Genomic DNA, 26,094 nt, shown 5'->3' with positions numbered 1-26,094 from the left:
CTTGCTTAAATGATTATAATATTTAAGGTCCAAAATTTCAGTCCAATTGTGGTTACAAGTCAAGTATTCCCAATATAGCCAATGTCAACTCATAAAGTTTCCATGGTGAGGAAACTGTGGGAGCGCGTTCTACGCATACCTTCGGCTAGAGTCGGATCTCAGATTACTATAGCAGGCTTGTGGGAGTGCACCTCATTGGAGAATGTGATTTATGATACAGACTGAAAGGAGGGAAGGAATAGGGGTAAAGTTCAGCTATAATTCAAATGAGGCTCAGATCTGACTACAAAAAAAGGTATTGCCAAAATGCTCCTAATAAATGACTGGTTTTCTTTTGAAATTTGACTCAAGGCTCATGAATCAATTAGGGCATCTTTTGGAATCCTGACACCCAACTCTCATTTCCAAAGACTTGTCTCCCTTTTTCCCTGCCCACTTCTTGTACCTTGAGGGCATTGTTAAAAAGAGACCCAGTGCTCCGAAAGCATCCAGTATTCTCCTGCTGCTGTGTCAGGAAGTTCTGAGCGTCGTTGATGTGCTTGTCTTCCACAAAGATTATGGATCTCGCCTGAGCAAAAGATTTCAGCACGAAGGCCGTCAACCTGAAAGACAGTCCAGAGCACAGGAGAACCTCATTTTTCTTTTTCTAGTTCCCAAGATCTTACAATCTTTGGCCCTCTTGGGATTGAAGAACCCATTGAAAGAAGGCATCAAGAAAGTTAGAAAGGCAGCTATAACGGGGCAATCAAAGCCCCCGTTTTCACCAGCAATGTGGTGGTTGCACAGTTATCTTCATTTTTTAAACTATTCTGAGTATGCCACCACTTGATATGGTTACCATGTTTCTCTTCAATCTCTAAGACTGCTCCCACCCACAAAGACAGGCAAGATACCAGAATATAAACTGACAGCAAACAACACACCTTGCCAGTACTGATGATGTTACCTGGTCAGGGTAATAAAACGTCTGTAAGAAAAACAAGCAAGCTCAGAGAGCCTCAAGGTTCCTTTATGTCAACCCTGAGCTACTAATATTCTCTTTATGGCTCCTGAATTTTCTGAATGTCGATTTGGTTAATCCATCATTGCAGAAATTTTGATAAACACAGCCTTACGAGCAAAGAAATCTTACCAAGTGTTCCCTTCCTCTGAACCTTTTCCAAAAGTGCTGTAAGAACCATCGGGATGCTTGTAGTTCAGTTGCCTTTGATAGCCTGAAGTAAAAGAGGAAAATTAGAAGGGAGCAGAGCAGCCTGTGTGTTTCTAAACCCGTGAAATATTTCCTTCAAGTTGTGATTCATTTCGAATAGTCAGTTTGACTTGGAAATTGAGCCAAACTGGCTTTGAATCTCCAAATCACATTTGGAAATATTATTCAGTTGGCTTCACTAACCTCTTTCAAAAGTTCCCTTTATGAGCTCTTGGACACCGGCCTTTGGCAACTGGGTGCTTAATGTTCAATGTTCCTAATTTTTACACATTTTGTTTGTTTGTTTATAATTTTTATTCATTGATTTATTGAATTTATATTGCTGCCTATTCACCCATGGCGACTCAAGGCAGCTTACAGAATATAAAACCTCGTTTATAACTATAAAATTAATAAAAAAGAATCAAATAAATAATATGATATTATAAAATCGCCCCTCGTCCCAGCGACAACAGATCACACAAGCCATTTAATGGACTCCATCCTGCTCTGGGTTCCCCAGGCCTGCTGGCAGAACCAGATCTCCAGCACCTTCTTGATGAGTATTAGAGTGGGGGCCATTCTAATGTTTGGGGCAATGATGTTCCAGAGAGAGAGAGAGAGAGAGACCACGGAGAAGGCCCTTCTTCTGGGTCCCACCTCCCTAGGGTGGGTGTCGGCAACCCGTGGCTCTGGAGCCTTTTGACCCCTCTCCTGAAGCTCCCTGCCAATGTGGTCATATGACCTGCTCTCCACCCCGAGACACTGGCCCAACCCAGCCGTGGCCAATGCCAACCATTCTAACATGAGGGCTGATGGGGTGGGAATGGGATCCAGGAGGAGGGTACGACAGAAAGGGGGACAGGCCCACAGCTGAGGAGTGAGCACAAGCCACAGTGGTTGCTTCCCTGAAGACAACCCTCCTTCTCTACATGGGGCTGCCCCTGAAAAGTGTTCAGAGACTACAACTGGTCCAGAACGCAGCTACGCGAGCGATATTGGGTGTACCGAGATAGACCCATGTTACATCCATCCTCCGCGAGCTGCACTGGCTCCCGATCGGTCTCCGAACACGCTTCAAGTTGCTGGTTATTACCTTTATAGCCCTACATGGCTTAGGACCTGGATATCTACAAGACCGTCTTCTGCCACATACCTCCCAGCGTCCAATAAGATCTCACAGGATGGGCCTTCTCTGGGTGCCGTCGACTAGACAATGTCGTCTGGCGGCTCCTCAGGGAAGGGCCTTCTCTGTAGCTGCCCTGGCCCTATGGAATGATCTACCCCCAGAGATCCGGATCCTCCCCACTCTCGCGGCCTTCCAAAAGTCTATTAAGACCTGGCTTTTCCGGCAGGCCTGGGGCTGTTGACCTCTTGAATGAGGTCCAGCCCCACTAAGGTTGAGTGCATGTTGTGTCTTTTAACTTGCCTTGTCTTTCTTTTTTAAAAATTTTTTTAGTACTCTTTTAAATTGTTTTTATGTAAGCCACCCGGAGTCCTTCGGGATTGGGCGGCATATAAATTTATTAAACATTAACATTCTCACGTGACCCCCCTGGCCAGCTATTGTGGGGCCAGGAGTGCACGCAGGAGTGGAGATACCCAAACTGGTTCTCTATATTACTAATGTCTCTTGTTCCCAACATCCGGAAAGGTTCCAAGTGTCTCAGTCAGCCTAATCTGTTGAATTTACAACCTCCTGTATCAATACCAGTGACTGATTTGTCGATTGAGCCTTTGAAAGTTCCCAACTGCAGCAGGTAAAAAGTGAGAGGAAAATTCCCGTGGGATGCTTCTCACCAGCCTCTAGGTATCCGACAGCCTTGGCTTTGATCTCCTCCGTCAGTTGTCCAGTGTTATTGAGATATTTCAGGATGTAGATATTGGGGGCAAAGAGGGCCATGTTTTGCTCCCCACAGCCGTAGGGCATCTTGAGAAGCTGATTGAGATTCTTTATCGCTCCTCCTAAAATGTCTCCTGAGAAAGGGAAAGAAGAGGCCATATGATGGAGAGGATCTTGCCAACTTTGATTCCCCCCCCCCCTCACTGTTTGAATACCCAGAGAATTTTTGCAATTTTCTTGCAATCTTAGTATCAAGTCCCTTCTAGAACGTTGCCATTCCAAGGGGGAGAAAATTGCCATCTGGGGCAAGATTCTTTGCTTGCTTTTGCTGTAATCACATGGGATTTAGGGAGAGGGACCAAGTCAACGTGATAGATGCCTCCAAGCCAACTGTCGCCTGTTACCAAGGTCACTGCATCCTTTGGATGAACCATTATCAAAGTAACACCTCAGAGTTCTCAAAACACTTTGGAGACACTTTATTGGCTACTAGTGGTCCAGGGACCATTGTAGTGGGATTTGAATGGGAAGAATATCTTAATGCTTTGCATGGGAACTTCAGATTTCACCTGACCTCTCTGCAAACACTTTCTCCCCCTAAAAGTTCCTTTCAGAATGCCAATTGTTTCAAGAGTTATGCTTTCCTGAAGAGGTAGCTGAGGCAGATTCTTACATTTAACCTAATGCTCCCAAACTGCCAACTGCAGTGACTATCTAACATGCTGGAATACAGGTAGTTTTCAACTTACAACCATAACTGAGCCCAAAATATATGTTGCTGACCTAAGTGAACTATGCCCTTTTTATGATATTTCTTGCCACCATTGTTAAGTGAATCAGTGCCAGCGGTTGGCTTAGAGAGCACTCAGCCCAGGCTTAATGGAAAACTGTCAGCCAGGGATCATATGGATAATCCTCAGCTCATGATCACAATTGAGCCCCAAATTTCCATTGCTAAGCGTGATAGTTTCTTGCCACAGTTGTTAAGAACTGAATCACTGCAATTCTTAAATTAGTAACATGATTGTTAAGTGAACCTGGCTTCCTCATTGACTTTGTTTGTCAGAAGGTCACAGAAGCTGATCACATGACCCCAGGACACTGCAACCGTCATAAATATGAGTCAGTTGCCAAGCATTTGAATTTTGATAAACACGTGGCCCAATATGGGGAAACAAACACATCAGGGCTATTTTCAGCAGTCCACCTGCATTTAAAAGACACGCACCACTCTTTTGAAGACAGAAAAGTCCATATTTTGGACAGAGAGGACCGCTGGTTTGAAAGAGGGATCAAAAAGGCCATCTGTATCAAAATTGAATAGTCCACTCTCAATAGAGAGGGAGGGATATGACGTTATCTATCTCCAATCTACAACACAGGCCTTTCAACAGTTCCAAGGAGGCTCCACACCAATTTGCACCACTCAGGTGACACTGAGGACACAGATAAACCTCCAAGTGATCTTAACGTCCTGCTAAAAGGATGCAAATGACCAGCTGTCTGCAAGGAGTATAAATCCTTCCATTCCACACCATCCAGTCGGAGCTAAAGAAGTTTCTTAAATGAGAAGCAAAACATCTTCAAAGAAAAACCAGAAAGTCCAGTTGCCTCTTGAAATGGTAAGTCAAGGACTACTTATCTATGGAATTGGAGCAGCTTCCAGACTGACTCAGGGACCTTATGTGGTAAGGACAGAAATAGTTTCCAAAATGTGTAGCACGGAATCTCACTTACCCAGCACACAAAAGGAGGCCTTGGCTGAGCCTTCTACAACATTCTCCGGTAACGTCAGAGGAAAAGATTTGGACTCGGGTTCTCCTATAAAAGAGAAGCGGAAGTTAGATCATGGTGTCCCTGGCAATGCTATTCTAACTGGACTCTTGGTATACATTCTGCTTAGAAAGTTAAGCTGCAATAGGGATTTTGGCAGGAATCAAATTGTTCAAGAGACCACTTCCAATATTTATATCCTTCCCCCACTCCTTCCTCTCATCTAAGCTTTCATGAATGTTTGGGTTAGGGAGGTGGTGATATTCTTTTTGAAAAGAGCATTTAGAGTAAGTTAAGATCTGTGTCTACAAGGGCAACGTACCAGGTGCACAGAGAAGAGAGTTGAACACCACTTCTTTCTCGATCCCTTCAGGCTTCAGCAGAAAAGAAAGGGAAGGAAAAATGGAGAGTGTTAGAGTCACTTAGAAAAATCGCTGTGGACATAACGTCTGAGTTAAGTAGGCAAGCACCAAGAGGAAATGCAGTTGAAACAAGTAACGAGAGAGATGAACCATCAAGAGGAGCATTTAGAATTCATATCACTGGATAGCTCAACACAGAATTGCTTTGTGTTGTTTCCGAACAAGGTAATTTCTGAGGGTGAAGGTTCGTTCTCCGAGCTTGTGGGTTGGTTTCCGAACTTTTCATTACCAGGCTACATAACATCTTCAGTGGAGTTTAGGGGAGTTTGGTAATTTTATTACCTAGCCTGGTAACGAAACATTCGGAAACCAACCCAGAAGCTCAGAGAACGAACATTCATCCTCATTATACACCTGAGTTACAGATGTTCACCACTATTGCAAATGAAATTTCTGTTTTCAGTTGTATTGATCAGCCCCATAAAGATCTACTTGCTTGGTCCCTTGAAGGAAAGTAAAGTTTTTTTTTTTTTAATTATCTTTTATTAGTCAAAGAAAAATACAACAGCCAATGGATTGCAAAAGACAATACAACATCCGCCACTGTTTTGCTTTACATTTGACTATGTTTCGAGACATTTCCATAATAACAACATCGTTATAGACATCAAAAGTTATCAAAAGTTAGGCATCTTCTTCCCTCCCTCCCTCTTTCCTTCCCTCGTTTCTTCTCTGCCACTCCCCTTCCTACCCTCCCTCCTTCTCTCCTTCCCTCCTTCCTTCCCTCCTTTCTTTTCTCCTTTTCTCCTTCCCTTCCCCCTCCCTTTCCTCTCTCCTTCCCCCCTTCTTTCTCTCATACATTCCCTCCTTCCTTCCCTCCTTCCCTCCTTCGTTTCTTTCTTTTCTCTTAGATTCCCTCCTTTCTTCCCTCCTTCCTTCCTTTCTTCCCTCCTTCTCTCCTTCCTTCCCTCCCTCCTTCCCTCCTTGCTTCCCTCCCTGCTTCCCTCCCTCCTTCCTCCCCCACTTTCTTCTCTTTCTACTCTCTTTCCTTCTTTCCACCTCTCCTTTCCCTTCTCTCCTTACTCTTCCTCCCTTTTAACCTTCCCCCCTTCCTCCGAAACCTCCCCTCTTTCCTACTCTTACATTCCCTCCCATTCTTCCTCTGCCTTTCCCTTTCTCCTATTTCTCTCCTTTCTCCTCTCCTTCCTGTCTTTCCTTCTACCCCTCCCTCCCTCCACTCTAACCGTTGTTGCATTTGCATATTCTCCTCTACTGAGGACGACCTGATTTTCTTTTTCTTTCCTTGTTTAAAAAAGGCAAGATTTACAGAATGCGAGATGAAGAGATATTTTCATCTCCCATTGCTCATCTCGCCTTACCTAGAATGGAACTAGGTTGCTAATTCCATGCAGGTAGTTATAGCGGATTACCTATCAGCTTTTCAAGTTTTTCCAACGTTGTAGTCTAGCAGAGTTGCTCAACGGTGAATTCTCACCTTTAATACATTTCTACTCTCATTTGTCCCTCAGTTTTTGTATAATGTTTGTTTGAGTTGTTATTTGAATCGTATTAAGTTAGTCAGCTATCTCCTTTTATATCTAAATCTTCACTGTCTCATCCATGTGACTAGGAAACGAATGTTAGTTTGGGCTTTTAGACTGATGGAGAAATGTTATATCCTTCCCTCCCTCTTAGTTACTATACAAATTCCTTCAACCCTTCACTTAGTCCACATCTACAGTCCTCAAAACCATAAATTATGACAATTTTTTTTTCTTACGGCAAAAAGTCCATGTGAGGTCTCCAGTCTTTCAAAAAGGTTTTTATTGTTTTTTCTCTCTCTACTCAAAGAGCAAATTTGGATATTTTCAAAATCCTTTTCTCCACTGTGGGAGTTTCATTAGGTTAGCAATAGCAATAGCAATAGCAGTTAGACTTATATACCGCTTCATAGGGCTTTCAGCCCTCTCTAAGTGGTTTACAGAGTCAGCATATCACCCCCACAGTCTGGGTCCTCATTTCACCCACCTCGGAAGGATGGAAGGCTGAGTCAACCTTGAGCTGGTGAGATTAGAACCGCTGAACTGCAGATAACAGTCAGCTGAAGTGGCCTGCAGTACTGCCCCCTAACCACTGCGCCACCTTGGCTCTTTCCATCATTGTGCCTACATTAATCTTGCTGTAGATCAGGGGTGTCAAACTCAAGGCCTGGGGAGTGGATCTGGCCTGTGGGGTGCTAAAATTGGCCCATGGGGCCACCCCGGAAACAGCGAAGGACTCTGCCAGTGAAAATGGAGTTTGTGAGGGCCACAGACAGCCTGCATGTGTAGGAGCCAGGGCTGTCCATAACAGGCTAGGTGAATTAGCTAAGGATCAAAAAGGATAGAATAAAGCTATCTGAATTAAGAATCCTAGTGAACATTTGCCAAAAGCCATATCAAAGAAAACAGCCCTGAGGAAAATCAGAAAAAGACAGCTCTGAAAATAACCAGAGTGTTGGAATTCATTTCGAGTGTTTATGTGAAAAGCAACCTCTGTTATCTGAAATACAAACACACAGAGATGAAAAGACCTCGCACCAAAAAGATATCTTCTCTGACCTAATTTACTGTGCAAGCCTCATGTAACAAAAAACCTGTTACTCCCTGCTGTGATTTACAGCTCAATGCCATTCAGCTGTAAATCCTTTGTTCCCCCTCCTGCCCTCCCTTTGCCAGGATGTGATTTGTAGAATACCTCCCTTTGCCAGGATGTGATTTGTAGAATACTGTGAACTTTCTTGTTAGTTTACTTATGGCATTTGTTGATTATATATGTCCTTTGATACATTCCTTTCTGATGACGTTGTGATTAGCTTTCTTCTAATAAAAAGGCATTCTGGAGAAACAGAAATTGCCACTTTGTCCAGACAGCAGCCTTCGTGTCTTATTGGGGAGCAGTCTCAGGAATTGGATCGCAAAGTGGACCGCTGGTTGAAGGGACCCCCGCAACCCTTGCGGGCGTTGTCTCCTCATGCATGAGCTCTGTTTTTGCTGGCAAAGAGTTGCAAGGATGCTATCACAGCCGAAAATGGAGCTCAAGAGCCCATTTTCCCTGGCAGAGCCCTCAGGTCACCACAGGCGCCCCTGACACGAGTGATGTTGAGCAGGCCATGCCCACTCTAGCTACGTCCATCCTGGCCCATCGAGGAGAGCCGCTTGTGGTTTTTGCGACCTCCATTTTCAGCTGCAACAGCCTCCTGCAACCCTCTGCCAGTGAAAACAGAGCTTGGGAGGGCCTCTTGTGGCCCTTGGGACCTCAATTTTCAGCTGCAATGGCCTCCTGCAACACCCTGCCAGCAAAAATGGAGCTCGGGAGGGCTGTGTATGGCCGTTGTGAGCTCCATTTTTACTGACAGAGGCACCATGGACCATCCTTTGCTGTTTCCAGGGTGGCCCCACAGGCCTTGAGTTTGACACCTCTGCTTTAGTTTTTTAGGCACCTTTTTTTCCCAATCATTGCAAATGTCTCCTCCATTCCCTTTCTTAAGTTAGTCAATTTCCTGTTAACTGATAAAGATATACCCTTCTTAATTCCTCAAACTTTTTATGTAAAGTCTCAACTAATCCATTTTTTCTGTCATTTGCTGGCTTTCTAAAAAGAACCCCTTTTTGTTGTGGTAATTTCTGTCCTTTGGTTGCCTTTCTTATAGTAGCCAATTTTTCTATTGTAAAATTCATAATCCAAAGGAGAAGAAAGCGGGGGGAGAGATAAGACTCCTCCCAAGGAGCAGCACTCCAGAGCTCAGATAGGTAATCTCCAGTGGTGGGTTTCAAAAAATTTTGGAACCTACTCTGTGGGTGTGGCCTCCTTTGTGGGAGTGGCTTGCCGGCCATGTGACCTGGTGGGAGTGGCTTGCCGGCCATGCGTTCTCTCTCTCTCTCTCTCTCTCTCTCTTTCCTTCCTTTTGTCTCTCTGTCCCTTTTTTCTTTTTTCTTTTATCTCTCTCTCACTCTTTCTTTTTTCTTTTTTTATTTATTTATTTCTTCCTTTCTTTCTCTTTCTCTCTGTGTCAGTCTGTCTGTCTGTCTGTCTGTGTCTGTGTATGTGTGTGTGTGTGTGTGTGTGTGTGTGTGTGGCAGTAGTGGGTTTCAAAAATTTTTGGAACCTCTTCTGTAGGTGTGGCCTGCTTTCCGGGTCCACTGGTAGAACCTCTTCTAACCGGTTCGGTAGATTTGACGAACTGATTCTACCGAATAGGTGCGAACTGGTAGGAACCCACCTCTGGTAATCTCACAGCTTCTTTTCTTGATCTGGGAAATTCTACTAACTGGGATAAATTGTTGGCTGTTGGTATTTTCCTCAGAATCATCTCTGACATTTTAGTACAGATATCCACTACCGCTTTACCCAGACGTCTGTGTCCCCTCATTACCCAGCCTGGGTTTAAAGCATCCCACATACCTCAATCATTAATGACTTGATCACTGTGTCTTTGTTTCCAATGTTGGGCACCTCCACTACTTCATTTCCACAGAGCTGATTTGAGGTCACGGCCTCTGCGCTTGCTTTGAGGTTTATCTCCCCTGGAACAAAAATGGCTCACCTCATTACAATATGCTACCTTTATATTGTAGATTGGGCACAGAGACCCCGCCTCAAGTATGGAACAGCAGAGCCTACAGCTGGATAGTGGGGAGATGCAAGAGGATGAGAAGAGACCCTCCCTAGTTTCTCGGGTTGTAAAGGAGACAGCGGGAGAATTGAACTTTCAGACTTGTAAGACCCATGTCAGCCTTACTAGGTGGATCAGACAGGAAACACAACCTGATGCACTAATTCTATTTCATTGTAAATTTACATTAGTAGAATCTTGTACGTAGAATCTAGTATAGATCTCCCACTTTACAGCCCAAGAAACTAGAGAGGATCCCTTCTGAGTCTCTTGCCCTGCCTTCTGTACACCTGTGGGTGATGCAGTCTCCTAGCTGACCATACCCTAGGCAGTGTCTCTTTGCCCAGTCTCCCAAGGTCTTTCTCACATGCATTACAATCCTTAGGAGGAAATGATATAATTAAAACTCTGCTCCTTGATTTACTTTACACCTGGAGGGAAAAGATCATCTTCTAAGTAATGGCTCCACTATTAGAGTTGCCGCTTACCTAGAATTTTAGGGGTCATCATCCATGACACCGTTTGTCTTCCGTTTGCACAGATACAATAGGAATCCTCCATCTTCTCCATAGGAAATGCCTCAAAGTCATCCGAAGGAGTCAGAGATATTCTGACCTGTCCATTTGGAAAGAAAAATAATTCAATGGGGAAGCTACCCATCTCCCCCTGCAGTGCAGAGAAAAAGCTCATAATCATCATTTCCCATGAGGCCCCTGTGAGCCTTTCAAAAAGGCCCTGAAAACATGGTGTCTTCAGCAACATTGGGGATCCCACGGGGAGCCTGCACAATGGTCATACTATCATTTCAGGCGGTTTTGAGACCTTGAATGCAAACAATGGACAATTTATATTTACCGACAAAGAAATAAAAGGAGATTAGTATAAATCTATTTCAAGCTGTTTAGCTCTCATCAGCTAGCCATATCCTTCTGGGATTCAAACCCAGGCTACTTCGAATCCCAGAAGGGTATGGCTAGCTGATGACAGCTAAATAGCTTGAAATAGATCTACAGTAGTCTTCCTTTATTTCTTTGTTAGTAAATATAAATTCAACGCAAAAATAGTTTTTCACAAAAGCAACTGCCTACGAAGGCTCCTGGATTGGGGCTGAAAGATGAGAGTGGAAACAATATGCTCCATCCCATATTTTGGTACACAAATTGCCCTGACAGACCAGTCTCACTGGTGGGGGCGGGGGGGAGGAAAACAATGGACAGTTAAGAATTGAGGACCTGAAGGCAGAACAAGGAACAATTGATGGAAACTAATCAAGGGGAGAAGCAACCTAGAATAAGAAGAAATTGCCTGAGAACAAGAACCATCAGTGGAATAGTCTGCCTCCAGAAATTGTGGGTGCTCCATCACTGGAGTTTTTTAAAGAAGTGACTGGAGAGGCATTTGTCCAGAATGATCTAGGTTCCTGCTAGAAGAAGGGGCTTGGCCTAGAAGATCTTCAAGGTGTCTTCCAACCCTGTTATTCTGTTGTTCTGAATCGGAGCAAATAGACTTGGGCAGAGAAAGAGGACCAAGCAATTTCAAGAGCACAAAAGGATCTCACATGCAGTAAGTCAGGTAGGAGAAGACGGTAGCCTTGAGTGGGAAGGCTTCTCCTCGCACCACAGAGTACGGCAAGGTGAGTTCAATGAAGAACGGCTGGAAGGCCTTTAGAGAAGTGGGCTGGGCCAGGCCAAAGCCTGTGTCTGCTGAAAGACAGAAAGCTCCAGCTTTCCATTCGGTGATGGTGTCCGGGATGGTCACAGGAACAGCAATCTCTTCGGATTCTTCAGATGCATCACTCTTTCTACTAGAACTATGGACTTGAGAATGGCTATTTCCTTGAGAACCACTGAAGGACACAAGAGAATAGGAAGTGAGGGAAGCAGTCCACTACTGATAGTCCTCGACTTACAACCGTTTGTTTACCAACCATTCCACGTTACAACAGCACTGAAAAAAGTGACTTATGGCCATTTTTCATGCTTATGACCATTGCTACCACCTCATGGTCACGGGATCAAAATCTGGACACTTCACAATTGGCTCATATTCCCCTTTCGTGACCTTCAGACAAGCACAGTCAACGGGGAAGCCAGATTCACTTAACAACCCTGTCACTAACTAACAAGTTGTAAAATGGGACAAAATTCACTTAACTGTCTCGCTTAGCAAGAGAAATGTTGGACTCAGTTGTGGTCCTCAGTCACTCCTTGCAATGAACTCCATCAAGGCGATACGGGATAATCGCTCACATTGATTGCAAGGAACCGCTTAACAATCGCTTGAAGTTATTATGGTGTCCCACACCCCAAAGTTACACCTTTTCAAAGTTAGGATGGCTACGCAGACACACACCAATCTCGTGATCACATTTTGCAGCCTCCTGTGGTCACATGACTGAGATTTGCAGTGGGTTTTTTTTTTTTTGCTGCTTTCTGGTATTTACTTCTGGTCACCAGCAAGCAACTCCCCATTGGGGAAAAAAGGATTTGCTTAACAACCATGGTATTTGTTTAATGACCCATTGCAAAACAAAAAAAAATTCAGGGCCAGGTCACTGTACTTCAATTTATAACTGCAATGACTTATGACCTTAATTCCAGGCTCAGTTAGGATTATAAATGTAGTACTAACCATACTTTTTGGGGGGGGGGGGGAGACAGCATAAAAGATTGCTCAGTTCAGTGGTGGGATTCAAATAATTTAACAACCAGTTCTCTGCCCTAATGATTTCCTCCAACAACCAGTTCACCAAACTGCTTAGAAAGTTACCAACCGGTTCTCCCGAAGTAGTGCGAACTGGCTGAATCCCACTACTCAGTCCCAGAGCCGTTGTGCCAAATACCTCAATGAATCAGATGTCTACACAATAATACAGGTGGTCTTCAACTTACAACAGTTCACTTAGTGACTGTTCAAAGTTACAACGGCACTGAAAAAAACGTGATTTACGGCCATTTCTCAAAGTTACAATCTTTGCGGCCTCCTCATTGACATGTGGATGAAAATGCAGGTGCTTGGCAACTGTTTCATACTTATGACCGCTGCTGTGTGCCAAGGTCATGTGATCCCCTTTTGCAAAATTCTATCAAGCAAAGTCAATGGGGAGGCCAGATTCGCTCAACAACCAGGCTCCTAACTTAACAAGGAATTCATGTAATAACGATGGCAAGGAAGGTTGTAAAATGGGGCAAAATTCACTTAAGAAATGTCTTGCTTAACAATGTTTGGCAACTGATACATGTTTATAACTGTTGCAGTGTCCCAGGGTCACGTGATCACCTCCTGCAACCTTCTGACAAGCAAAGTCAATGGGGAAGCCAGACTCACTTAACAACCCTGTTACTAATTTAACAACTGCAGAGACCTTCTTAACAAATTCCTCACTTAACAACATATATTTTGGGCTCAATTGCGGTCGTACGTTGAGGACTGTCTGTACTTTTTATTAAAATCAGTATTACAATCAAGATGCCAGCTGCTCGTCTTCACAGTCTTTGAAGCTTGCTAGCAACTGCCATAACCAGAGGGAAGGGGGCATCTGGGAAGGGAAGCGTGCTGGAGGTGTGAAAGGATGCTATGAAAAATTGGGTAGTATAGACACTAACAGAGGTGCCAAACTGAGCCATATGCCAAGCTTCAAGGATGCCAGACCTGGGCACTGAGTTCCCAAAATATCGGAACAGAGCCTAGTGGCAATTGCTTTTAATATATAATTTTTGTGCAATTTTTCTGTAGAGCTTGTCTCAGCATCTCTAGTAAAAATACCTTTTTTTCCTAAAACCTATGGAGTCAAGGGTCTTTCTTTCCTAGGGAGTAGCTGGGGCCAGACTGACAGAAGATGGAATTCTAGGCAGACTCCTCCCACTCAAATTTTAAGCAGCTGACTTCTGGTGCCTTCCAGAAATATTGGATTACAACTGATTTCATGCTCAGCCAAGCCAGCTCAAACCCGCCATTGGGGATGATGGGAGGGAGGAGTTATAGCCCTGCATGCCTGGAAGCCCCCCTAGATTGGAGAAATTGGTCTCCAGGGAAATCTCTTAGGCTGTGCCATCCACTTACTTTATAATAACCAGGTCCCATATCCACGTTTCAGGAAAGAAGCGCCGAGGTGTCCTTTTAGGGACAGCCTGAACCTGAGTGGGAATGGGAAGCCCTGAAAGAACACCACCAACAATACCACCTCCATGGAATGGCACGGAGGCACTTCCTGGGTTAAAGAAACCTTGAGCAACTCCAGGTATGTGTCCGATGCCAGAGCTGATTGGCGGTGACACCACTGTAAGAGAGAGAGAGAGAAAGCCATTTAATGAGCTGTACTCGGAGGATACTAGTCCCTCCCCTCCCAGATCCAGTTTGGGTCTTGGTCTGCATAAATTCATGGCAGATGACTGAAGGCTTCCAGACAGTTGGGCAACAGGGAAACGATGTCCAATATTTCACCACTGGAAGCCTCAACCTTTCCACCTTCTTTGCTTCATGGGACCCCATACCAGAGTTCAAACATCACCTGTTAGATTACCCGTAAACTCCACCCTCTTTGTGATGGTTAACACCAACCCCTCAATTAAAACTGTTGTTTGATGTCTAAGTATATTCATTCATGTTTTATGGCTGTGGTATTATCCTTTTCATCTTTTCTACTGACCACTCTTATTAGCAATAGCAATAGCAGTTAGACTTATATACCACTTCATAGGGCTTTCAGCCCTCTCTAAGCGGTTTACAGAGTCAGCCTATTGCCCCCAACAACAATCCGGGTCCTCATTTTACCCACCTCGGAAGGATGGAAGGCTGAGTCAACCCTGAGCCAGTGAGATTTGAACAGCCGAACTGCAGAACTGCAGTCAGCTGAAGTAGCCTGCAGTGCTGCATTTAACCACTGCGCCACCTCGGCTCTTATTGGCATTGTATTGCGATTATTACGTAAATGAAGACTCAATTATCCAGGTAAAAAGGTTAAATCGTGGCAATTAGACCAAAGTTTATTAAATGGAGACATTTCATTACTCATCCAAGTAACTCCTTCTATCAAAATGAAATTTTTTGGTTAGGCATAGAGTCAGAGAATTGTTGGATTGTACTAACTCTTGCAGGGGTTTCTCTCCAAAATGAAACACAATAAGTAAATGAAGACTCAATTATCCAGGCCAAAAGTATATAAAAAGGTTAAATTATGGCAAACTGAACCAAAGTCCTACTCAATTACTCTTTGACTTTATGCCTAACCCCAAAGTTTCCTTTAACAGAAAAAGTTAAATTTGGATGATGAATGAAGCATCTCAGTTTAGTAAACTTTGGTCCAGTTGCCATGATTTAACCTTTTTACATATTATGATTATTATTACTCTGTTGCTGTGCATATACATTAAGAGCTTTTATACCGGAGACAAATTCCTTGTGTATCTAATCATATTTATTTATTTATTTATTTATTTATTTTATTAATTAGACTTATATACCGCTTCATAAGGTTTTCAGCCCCCTCTAAGAGGTTTACAAATTTTTAGCAAATTGAGTCAGCAACTTGCCCCCACAGCCTTCTCTAAGCGGTTTACAGTTAGCATATCACCCCCAACAAACTGGGTCCTTATTTCACCCACCTCGGAAGGATGGAAGGCTGAGTCGACCTTGAGCCGGTGAGATTTGAACCGCTGAGCTGCAGATCACGGTCAGCTAAAGTGGCCTGCAGTACTGCACCCTAACCACTGCACCAAATGAAGTATTCTGTTCTGTTCTACTCCATTCCATTCTAATTAATATCAGTCTCTCAATTCCTCCCCTCACTGAACCCCAGCACCTAATTTGATGCGAGGGATGGAGGGAGGAACTCAGAAACTGACAAGATGGTGGCTGCAATTGGGTGATCAAAGTCACACCTCTTTAAATTGACATACATAAAAAAAGAGAAAGGCTTCACACAGACAGGTCTGGCTGCCATCTTGCCTTTTTTTTAAAAAAAGTTTTTTTAAAAAAAAAACTTTTTCTCAAATATCATTTTACTGAGGGTGGTTTTCTTAATGCTAACCCTGTGAATTATGTTTTGCTTAGTGGTGGGCTTTTTTTAGCCTATTGATGTTTCAATGGGAGGAGAATCTTTTGCTTTATATTTATTCACAGTTTTGATTTCTGCCACTGCCCTCTGGTACATGTCTCTGTACAAGTCAGGATTTGGGTCCTCAACAAGTCAGAAATAGCAATAGCACTTAGACTTGTATACCGCTTCACAGTGCTTTACAGCCCTCTCTAAGCAATTTACAGAGTCATCTTATTGCCCCCAACAATCTGGATCCTCATTTTACCAACCTTGGAAGGATGGAAGCTGAATCCGTGGCACAACATAACCGCGAACGTCAAAAGCGCGCCGACAACACCGCAGCGCTAAAACCGCGATGTCAAAAGCGCGCTGACAACAGCGCGCCGACAGAAGCGCGATTTAACTTAAGGTAAGGTTTAGGGTTAGGTTTAGGATTAGGTTTAGGGTTAGGTTTAGGGTTAGGTTTAGGGTTAGGTTTAGGGTTAGGTTTAGGGTTATGTTATAGCGCGCTTTTATTGGCGCGCTGTTGTCGGCGCGCTGTTGTCGCGCGGTTTTGACGGTGCGGTTTTGTCACCACGCTTTAGTCACACGCGCTTTAGTCTACCGCGGTTTTGTGGTGGAACCAGCTGAATCAGCCTTGAGCCTGGTGAGATTTGAACTGCTGGCAGTCAGCAGAATTAGCCTGCAATACTGCATTCTAACCACTGGGCCACCATGACTCTTCTCAATTGCTTAAGAGAGTTCAGGAAAAGGATTTTTGGGCATCAAGAGAAAGTAAGGGGCATTGCCCACATGGTGACATCATTTGTAACAATGACACGGTGCAGATCATGTGAATTCTAGGGTACGGAAAAATTAAACAATAGAACTGGAAGGGACCTTGGAGGTCTTCTACCTGCTGCTCAAGCAGAAGATCCTATACCATTTCAGACACGTTGTTGGCCAATCTCTTCTTAAAAATCCTCAGTGTTGGAGAACTCAGAACTTCTGAACACAAGTGGTTCCACTGGTTAATTGTTCTCTCAGGAAAGAGCTGCTTATTTCTAGGTTGGCCCTCTCCTTGATTAATTCTCAACCACTGATTCTTGTCCTGCCCTCAGATGCTTTGGAGAATAGGTTGCCACTCCCCCCATTCTCTTTGGCAGCCTCTCAAATATCGGAAGACCATTGTCATGTCAACCCTAGTCCTTCTTTTCATTAGACTAAACATATCCAATTCTCGCAACAAAGGAACAGTCCCTCAGCCCCTATGGAACAGAGAAATTTCTCCATCCATGAAAGAGTTCCAGCACTCAATCCTGAAAGTAGCTTGATTGTAAAAGATCCATTTCCTTATCATTTTCTCCCTATTCCAGTTCTTACCACGGTCAGGGCAGTATTCCGGGATACGTATCCTGGTGTTGGTAAAAATGTTCAAGCCGAAGTCCTACCAGATGAAGCAAAAAAGCCATTAAGGAACAGTCCTTTCTGCTCATGAAAACTAATGATTAATATTTATTTTTCAGTAAGATCTAATACACCCAATCACAAGGAATATATTACTGTCCAAACTCTCTCCAGTAATTTTTTTTTCATAATGCTCTGTACATCCTCTGTACATAGTGCTGTCCATTTGAGTGGCACTTAAAGGGACAGACAAGGAACAGATGGAAATTGGCATCTTCAATAGCCATCTATAGCCAGAAAGCCAATCCTTTGAGGGGTCTGCAGCAGAGAAGCACTGGGAGAGACATCTCACAGCTGTTAAACTATATCGCGTCCCGGGACATCTCATTTAATCTTTTTCTTGAATATCCATGTTTTTCTGTTTTCTTAAAAGTTCATGTAAACTATGTCTTTGCCTTTGTGGAGCTGAGCTAGGCGTGGCCTGTATGTGACACATCTGGCCTGCAGAGCTCCAGTTTGACAGGCCTGTCTTAACAGAGGGCAGCTCTTGGCTGATAGCAATAGCACATAGAATTATATACCGCTTCACAGTGCTTTTCAGCCCTCTCTGAGAGGTTTACAGAATCAACCTCTTGCCCCCAACAATCTGTGTCCTCATTTTGCCAATCTCGGAAGGATGGAAGCTGAATTAACCTAGAGCCAGTCAGGATCGAACTCCTGGAGTGAGCAGTGAGTTAGCCTGCAGTACTTCATTCTAATCACTGCACCACCAGCAATAGAATTTTGGGCCTCAATTATGGTCATAAATTGAGGGCCACCTGTAAAGTCCGATTAAATCCCAGGGCAAATTTAGAAAGGACAAACCATTAAGAAAATAAGGAAAGAATATCATGAATGAAAGCAAATACACGTGTCCCAAGATAATGTTGCGGGATCCAATTTCAGTTAGTCACTAGGATGAGAGATTTTGTCTTCTGAGGTTTCGGACTCATGCTGGAGCCCATCTTCAGGGAACATCTGTCTACCAGAATGTGTGCTAGTTTCCTGAGGATGGGCTCCAGCATGAGATGAAAAGTTCGGGAGATCTCTGGTCCTGGTGACCAAGCAAGATTGGCTCCTGCAAGGAAACTATATCTCTATGGATCTGCCCAGGAAGATACCAGAAGTCTACTTCAGCTCAGCAGAGAACCTACTATGCCCTTCTCCTTGCTTAATGAGAACATCTCCCATGTGGGGAATCATAGCTTTGATGCTTACCCTGAATATGGTGTAAGAATCCCTATCTCCAGGGAAAAATTGCACTGGGGCGGCGCCAATGTTTCCAGCTCTGAATTGTTGTTGTGTACGACAGGAATGAAAATTGATTTCATCAAAAAAGACGGAAGAAGAGAAGATGAGATCTTTTTTGGGAAGGAAGCTGTAAACCTGGAAACAGAAATGCTGCAACTGAGGATGGAGATTTGGGCTAGAGGAACTTCCTGCCCATCAATCTATCAGCCAATGAAACAGATTGTACAAGAACAATAGCATTTAACAATAGCACTTAGACTTATACCCTTCATAGTGTTTTATAGCCTTCTCTAAGTGGCTTACAGAGTCAGCCTATTGCCTCCAACAATCTGGGTCCTCATTTTTACCAACCTTGGAATGGCTGAGTCAATCTTGAGCCAGTCAGAATCAAACACCTGGATTGAGCAGTGGGCCCCAAATGAAATGCAGTTGGAACTCACCTTCTCAGAGGAGAGCTCAGCTTCAGGTTTCAAGAGAAAGACACTCTGGTCAACGGCATGGATGGCACAGAGGGAACCAGGGAAAGCTGAAAGATGGAATTGGGCTTTCTGTCCGGGGAGACCTTCTTGATCAGAGAACCACAGTTTGGCCTGTAAACATAAACCAGGTTTTTGAAAAAGCCATTTCCTCTCGGTGTGGAAAAATGGAAGGAGAAATGAATGGAATGAAGTTATCCTTCTTGTCATGCATATTATAACCTTGAGTTGCCCTCTGTGACTAACCTCAAGCCACAGTTTGACAGGCTCAATGGAACGATTGGCTGACTCCCCCAAAATAGGCTTAAGTTGACTTCCGGTTTGGCGTCATTGCGATACAGTCATAGGGATCGGGGCTCCGCTACCCTAGGCTGAACTCTCTTCATTGGGGGCCCCTTAAAGGGCTAAAGTCACCTTGGAGGAATGATAAAGAAAGGAGGGATGCCTCCTAGATTGCAGAGAGTGAAAACTCTCCTGCCTGATCTGAGGCTTCTCCTCCTATCCAGCCATGAAGAAGAAATATTTATTGATATTGTTTTAATTGAAATATTAAAACGGACAAGAGATGAAGGATAGAAATAGAGTATCTACCAATATAAGATTTGTGATATTAGAATATAGAATAGAGGTAGAAATTAGAAAGGGGGGGGGAGATAATTATGCATATTTCAATAGAATGTTACAGTTAGTAGGTAGATGAAAGGACCAGAAGTTGAAAGATGATTGTATTATATACGATGTTATTATATTGTAATATATTATATGATGTGAATAGGATTAATGTAATTAAGGCTATCAAATTTGTTAAAAAGAAAAAAGGCTTAAGGTTAGCCGATGTTTGGGGTTTTCTTTCCATTGCAATTTATTTATGACCCACTGAGATACCGGTAGTCAAGGGAACAGGTCTGGCTAGGACATAACTGATTACATCAGCCTGGACCAGCAGATAGAAAAAGCGGGTTCCACCACAAAACCGCGGAGGACAAAAGCGCGCTCGATGAAAGCGCGCATTTGACGTCATCACAGCGCAACGAAAACATCGCGCTGTGATCGAAAAATGTAAAAATAAAGCGAAAACCTTACCCTAACCCCCCCAAACGTAACCCTAAACCTAACCCTAAACCTAACCCTTAACCTAACCCTAAATCTAACCCTAAACCTAACCATTAACATAACGCTAAACCTAACGCTAACCCTTAACCTAACGCTAAACGTAACCCTAACGCTCTAAACCTAACCCTAACCCTTAACCTAACCCTAACCCTAACCCTAACCCTAACCCTTAACCTAACCCTAACCCTAACCCTAACCCTAACCCTAACCCTAACCCTAACCCTTACCTTTATGTGAATCGGCTTGCTTTAATTTTAATTTTATTTCAATTTTTAATTTTTTTCATCACGCTGTGATGACATCACATGCGCGCTTTCGTCGAGCGCGATTTTGTCCTCCGCGGTTTTGACGGGTCACGGAAAAAGCGTAACTCAAGAGCTTTTTTTTATCAAAGGATCAGGAGCAAAGAAGGCTTTGTGGATATTAGCATCAATAGAGCGGAGGAGCATCAGCTTACAGAAGACCTGTTCTGGATCATTAAGATTCTGCCTTTCTTTAACAGCACAACACAAAATGCACAATGTTACCTTGTTGGAGAAGCACTTTTCTACGGTGAAGTCTCTCGAGTCAGCAACGAGTTCTCCACTGGACAAAATGGTGTAGATCAGCAAGGAGATCTTGGGAGCACTGTCGACATCAACCAAGAGACTTAAAACGAAGTCCCCTTTGGCTTCTAAGGGATGAAAGTCCCGGGTGGAGGGAGATAGAGAGATTGAAAGAGACATATGCATTTCAATGAATAGATGGATGGGTAGGTAAGTAGGTAGATGGAATTAGTTCCAGTTGAAATACATCAGACTTCACCAGGACGACCACAACAGGCTGGGAAATGTGAGTCAAAAATGGATCATTAAAAAACCAGGAGCTGAAGGACTTCAGCTGCTGTCTTCTTCTCAGTTATGAGGGCTTGTCTTCTCCTCCACAATAAATGTTAGGTTTGTGGTGGCAATGATCAAGACGGTGGTCCTTCTTGTTTCATGGATCCATGAAGCAGCAGGTGAATCTCCCTCCAGTAACATCTCCCACTGCACAGGAGGGCAATGGACATAAAACAGGCCCTGTGGCAGATGCCCTGGAGTCCTTCAACCCTTTGCCATCCTAAAAAACCCCAAATGCTGCTAAGACCCCTGAGTCAGTGCTGTTAGTAGTGCCTTCCCATGGCTCTCCAGGGTTTCTTGACTCTGGGTTGAATTTGGGGCCTTCTGGGTACCAGGTGATTGGAAACTGCATCCCATTCTCTATCCTTCTTTCGTCCACCTTGCATGTTTTTGTTATCCTTGAAAACAAAGTCACATCCAGCATGCCAGCCTGCTGACTACAAGAGACTGAGCCCCTAATCCTCTTTGTGGGTCTCTGAGAAGGGCCTGTCCCAGAGGAAACAGCACATAGGCATTTGGGCAGCCTTTTACCGTAGTTGCAAAGAGGCTTCACTGCGATGCCCAGCAAAAACTCAGAGTGAAGGAAGCAGCTGCAGAGATTTGGGAGAAGTTCCTACTGCTTGAGACCATCCCTTTCCTCTACTCAATGGCAGAGCTGTGCCAGTGCCTGGAGGCTGTCAGGGTCTGGATGGAAGTTAACAAGCTTGTACTCAATCCAGACAAGACCGAGTGGCTGTTGTGTTTCCCTCCCAAGAATTTGGCCAGTATTCCATCACTCAGGTTGGGGAGTGAAAATTTACGCCCCTCAGACAGGGCGCGCAACTTGGGAGTCCTCCTGGACCCACAGCTGACCTTAGAACATCACCTGTCAGCTGTGACCAGAGGGGCATTTGCCCAGGTTCGCCTGGTGCACCAGTTGCGCCCCTACCTGAACCGGGAGGCACTCGTGACAGTCACTCACGCCCTCGTGACCTCAAGACTGGACTGCTGCAATGCGCTCTACACGGGGCAGCCTTTGAAGAGTATTCGGAGACTACAACTCGTCCAGAATGCAGCCGCGCGAGCGATTGTGGGTGCACCTCGGTACACCCACGTTACACCTATCCTCCATGAGCTGCACTGGCTACCGATCGGTCTCCGGATACGCTTCAAAGTGCTAGTCGTAACTTATAAAGACCTTCATGGTATTGGACCTGGGTACTTGAGAGACTGCCTGCTGCCAATTACCTCCCATAGACCCGTTAGATCGCACAGGGTCGGCCTCCTCTGGGTTCCGTCTACCAGCCAATGCCATCTGGCTACCACCCGGGGGAGGGCCTTCTCTGTAGTAGCTCCGGCCCTTTGGAATGAACTCTCCGTGGCGATTTGGACCCTCACCTCTCTCCAGGCCTTCCGGAAAGCCTTCAAAACCTGGCTGTGCCGGCAGGCCTGGGGTTGATGAGTTCCCCTCCCCTCTCGACTTGTATGGCTGTATGACTCTTGTGTATTTTAATTACATGTATTGTGTTTGTATCCCCTTTTCCCCTTTTGAGTTGTTCGCCGCCCTGAGTCCCTCCCGGAGAAGGGCAGCATACAAATAAACTAAATCTTAAAATCTTAAATCTTAAATCTATGTGTGCCCACCTCCCTTGCCCTGCTAGTGTGAAATCAGATATAGTGAACCCAGCTGTGAGTGGGAAAAGGAAGAGAGTTTTTCAGACATGCAAGAGGCACCCAGCATTCAGCAAGAGAGAACTGGAGCCCCATAGATGGAGACACCCCAAGAACTTCTGGGAAGCTTTTTGTCAAGCAGGAGGGGGAGGGTCATTTGGAGGGAGAACATTTACCTTTTTCCTGTTCCACTGATTGACTGTGTGTCCCTGTTCGTATGATGTTATCCCTAGCCTTGACCTTCATGAGGAAAAAAATCCTGTTAGAAATGACGCCTTGGAGAAATCGATCGATCGATCGATTGATTGATTGGTCAGTTGATTGATTGATTTCCAACTCTAAGCACTGGCTGTCATGTTAGATATATGGACCCCTAGAATTGCGGAGCTGCAATTGTCTAGCTTAACCTTTTGGTTAAAAGAATAGAATAATAATTCACCCATGGTGTTGATCAGGAATCTGGTGGATTTGATGATTGCCTTAAGGGAACATATGTTGAGATGGCAAGTCTAAAATCCAGGCCTATGCAGGCCTTCGTGGCCATGGAAAATCCCAAAGAAAAAGACTAGCCTGTGGATTAGGCTTGTGACCAAAACCACACAGAAGGCATGCTTGACTATTTTTATAGTCTCACACTGTGTTTGGGTCAGGATTCCTCCACCTTTAGGGAGGACCCGTCTTTATTCAGCTCAATAAACATGTTTGGCTTATCAAGACAAATCCGGACTCTGTCTTTTATTTTTTCACCTAGTCACACCTGAAAACCTGCATAACAATGGAATTGCAGTACATTAGTTAGCCAGTGTAAGATTTAATTAAAGCAATTGTTCTGAAGTATGCAACTCAAGGCAGCGCCAAAGGAGTTGAGGAGCTGAAGTGTCACATGTAGTAGTATAAGGGGCTTATTAACACAATTTCCCCACTTCTGGGGAAAGGACTCCGTCTTAGAAAAACCAATGCCCTTAAAAACTCCATTGTTATCCACAGATATTGCCATAGCCTTACAGATACTTCATTATGTTTCAGCTCATTGCAAGATAAACTATAAGCAGGGAGTTTCCGGATTAAGGTTGTCCTTGACTTAGGGCCACAATTGAGCCCAACATTTCTGTGTTTAAGTAAAATAGTGGTGGTGAGTTTTCCCCATTTTATGACCTTTCTTGCCAGAGTGTCAACTCAGAAAAGCATTTCTAGTCTGCTTTCAAGTTGCCATTAGAAGCAAGGTGGGAGCACAATGGTAATGTCACTTTTTCAGTGTAGCTATAACTTCGAATGGGCACTGTTGTGGCCCAGCAGGAGCTGTTGGAGCTGCAAACAGACTCCGATAGCAAGGGGCCCTATGAGTCGGCTCTGGAAGATGTGGAGGACTCTGGACAGGGTTCAGACTCCGAGCAGGGACCAGAGAGGCTGGTTGGCCACCAGGAGGCATCTGAGGCATGGAGCAGTGGTGAAAGCCAAAGGGATTTTGTCCCTGATGTCAGGCCCTGGAGCAGTGGGGAGGAGCTAAGGGAGTTAATTCCAGACGCCAGGCAAAGACGGGCAGATAAGCGCCGACAGCAACTACGCAGATACAGAAGATAATTGGGGCCAGGTGGTTGTGATTAGGCTCCTCCCAAGAGAGTATATAAGAAGAGACTTTGGGAGGAGGCTGTTTGCAGGACACAACTAATATACTAAAGCTGGAGAAGCTCTCGTGTGTATTTCTTATCTGTGGAAGTCTAGGTTGCTGCCAAAGTCTTGTCGGTGTGTTAATTTACTGTGAATAAATTGTCTAGCAGTAATCTTGTGTCGGTGTGCCTCACCATACGGAGGGGGGTCAGAACAGGTCACTAAACAAATGGTTGTAAATCAAGGGCTACCTGTACAATATATATAAATAGATTAGCAAATAAATCAATTTTCTGGGATCAAATGATTCAAAAATTATCCAAACCTTAGCACAAGGGTCTCTAATCCCTGGGCCACAGCCCATTATGGGACTTTGAACTATTCTGAATTATCCTGGAAGTGGCAGGCAAGCAAGTGCTTGTGCGCATCCATATTTCTGCGAGCAGTGTGCATGCATTTGATTGAGTCCCTGATTGAGCAGTGAGAACCCATGGAGTGGAGTACCTGCCACTTGTACAAATGGAACTGCATGCACACATGTCCACTACTGGCATGTTAAGATACACAAACAGATGCACACATGCACATGCACACACACACACACACACACACACACACACATTTATCTGAGTACTTGAGAGACCGCCTACTGCCAATCACCTCCACTAGACCGATAAGATCGCATAGATTAGGCCTCCTCCGAATTCCAGGGCGGCATACAAATAAAATGAACTGAACTGAACTGAACTGATTAATATTTTCTGTGGATATAGTTTTTGGATATCTGGGCCTTTCCTAAGTAGAAATGCCATCCTTGGACGATCCGAAAAAACTAACTAGGTGTGAGTCTGCTCTTCCCAGTGGGGATCCCCCTCCTGTCTCTGTGGCCTCTGTTTCAGTTCATTGCAATGGCCTCCAAAATCATGGAAAACCTAATAGATGTTATGCTTCTTGAGCAGAAATACAGTACTTTGAAGGAAACCTTGGACAGTGGCAGAAGAATAAGAGAAAACACTACTTGGACATAATTTAACTGAGATAACCACAAGTTGGAAGAAAATACAGAAGTATAGCTTTGGTTTTCACTGTTGACATTGAAACCTGGAGACCGTGAGTTCTAGTCTGGCATGAAGCCAACTAGGAGAGTGTGGGTCAGTCCCTTTTCTAGGAAGATCGAGGCAAACCTCTTCTGAAAATGTTTAGAATTTAGAATTTTAGAATTTTATTAGAATTTGTAGACCGCCCTTTTCCCTGAGGGGACTCAGGGCGGCTCACACAAAAACTGGGAAGGGGGGGAATACAGACAGTAGGACAACATGTAATAAAATAGCAAACAACATACATTCATCATTCGGGAGGGGCAACTATCCTATCCCCAGGCCTGACGGGCGAGCCAGTTCTTCAAGGCTATGCGGAAGGCCTGGACGGTGGAGAGGGTACGAATCTCCACGGGGAGCTCGTTCCAAAGGGTCGGGGCTACTGCTGAGAAGGCCCTCCTCCTTGTAGTTGCCAGCCGACACTGGCTGGCCGATGGAATGCGGAGGAGGCCTAATCTATGGGATCTTATCGGTCGCAGGGATGTAATTGGCAGAAGGCGGTCTCTCAAGTATCCAGATCCACTGCCATGTAGGGCTTTATGGGTGATTAATAGCACCTTGAAGCGCATCCGGAGATCAACAGGTAGCCAGCGCAGCTCGCGGAGGATAGGTGTAATGCGGGTGAATCGGGGTGCACCCGCAATCACTCGCGCGGCTGCATTCTGCACTAGCTGAAGTCGCCGGATGCTCTTCAAGGGCAGCCCCATGTAGAGCACATTGCAGTATTCCAGCCTAGAG

The 26,094-nt window shown here is 44.5% G+C and overlaps 2 protein-coding genes across 6 annotated transcripts in view; both read right to left on the bottom strand.

Moving 5' to 3' along the window:
• The window catches only part of LOC116503328 (alpha-2-macroglobulin-like), a 183,234-nt gene that overhangs the window by 18,573 nt on the left and 138,567 nt on the right, over positions 1–26,094 (bottom strand). The window contains exons 23-26 of one of the 4 annotated variants that reach the window (XM_032209665.1): positions 4,770–4,853; positions 2,990–3,166; positions 1,133–1,214; positions 446–602 (exon numbers count right to left, since the gene is read on the bottom strand). The exons of the other annotated variants lie outside the window; for them this stretch is intronic. Of the exons in view, the coding sequence (XP_032065556.1) occupies positions 446–602; positions 1,133–1,214; positions 2,990–3,166; positions 4,770–4,853 (500 nt within the window). The remainder of the gene's footprint in view (positions 1–445; positions 603–1,132; positions 1,215–2,989; positions 3,167–4,769; positions 4,854–26,094) is intronic. 4 annotated transcript variants of the gene reach the window in all.
• LOC116503372 (alpha-2-macroglobulin-like) overlaps positions 10,309–26,094 on the bottom strand; it is a 24,828-nt gene continuing 9,042 nt past the window's right edge. For both annotated transcript variants that reach the window (XM_032209746.1, XM_032209747.1), the window contains exons 6-13: positions 22,828–22,891; positions 20,651–20,796; positions 18,975–19,124; positions 18,502–18,669; positions 17,221–17,284; positions 13,884–14,100; positions 11,380–11,667; positions 10,309–10,436 (exon numbers count right to left, since the gene is read on the bottom strand). In XM_032209746.1, coding sequence (XP_032065637.1) covers positions 10,421–10,436; positions 11,380–11,667; positions 13,884–14,100; positions 17,221–17,284; positions 18,502–18,669; positions 18,975–19,124; positions 20,651–20,796; positions 22,828–22,891 — 1,113 coding nt within the window. In that variant the 3' untranslated portion in view covers positions 10,309–10,420. The remainder of the gene's footprint in view (positions 10,437–11,379; positions 11,668–13,883; positions 14,101–17,220; positions 17,285–18,501; positions 18,670–18,974; positions 19,125–20,650; positions 20,797–22,827; positions 22,892–26,094) is intronic.

This window comes from Thamnophis elegans, chromosome 2, assembly GCF_009769535.1.
Source record: "Thamnophis elegans isolate rThaEle1 chromosome 2, rThaEle1.pri, whole genome shotgun sequence".
Lineage (NCBI taxonomy): Eukaryota > Metazoa > Chordata > Lepidosauria > Squamata > Colubridae > Thamnophis > Thamnophis elegans.
Note: the sequence above shows the minus strand (reverse complement) of the source record. Positions and strands in the feature narration are given on the sequence as shown.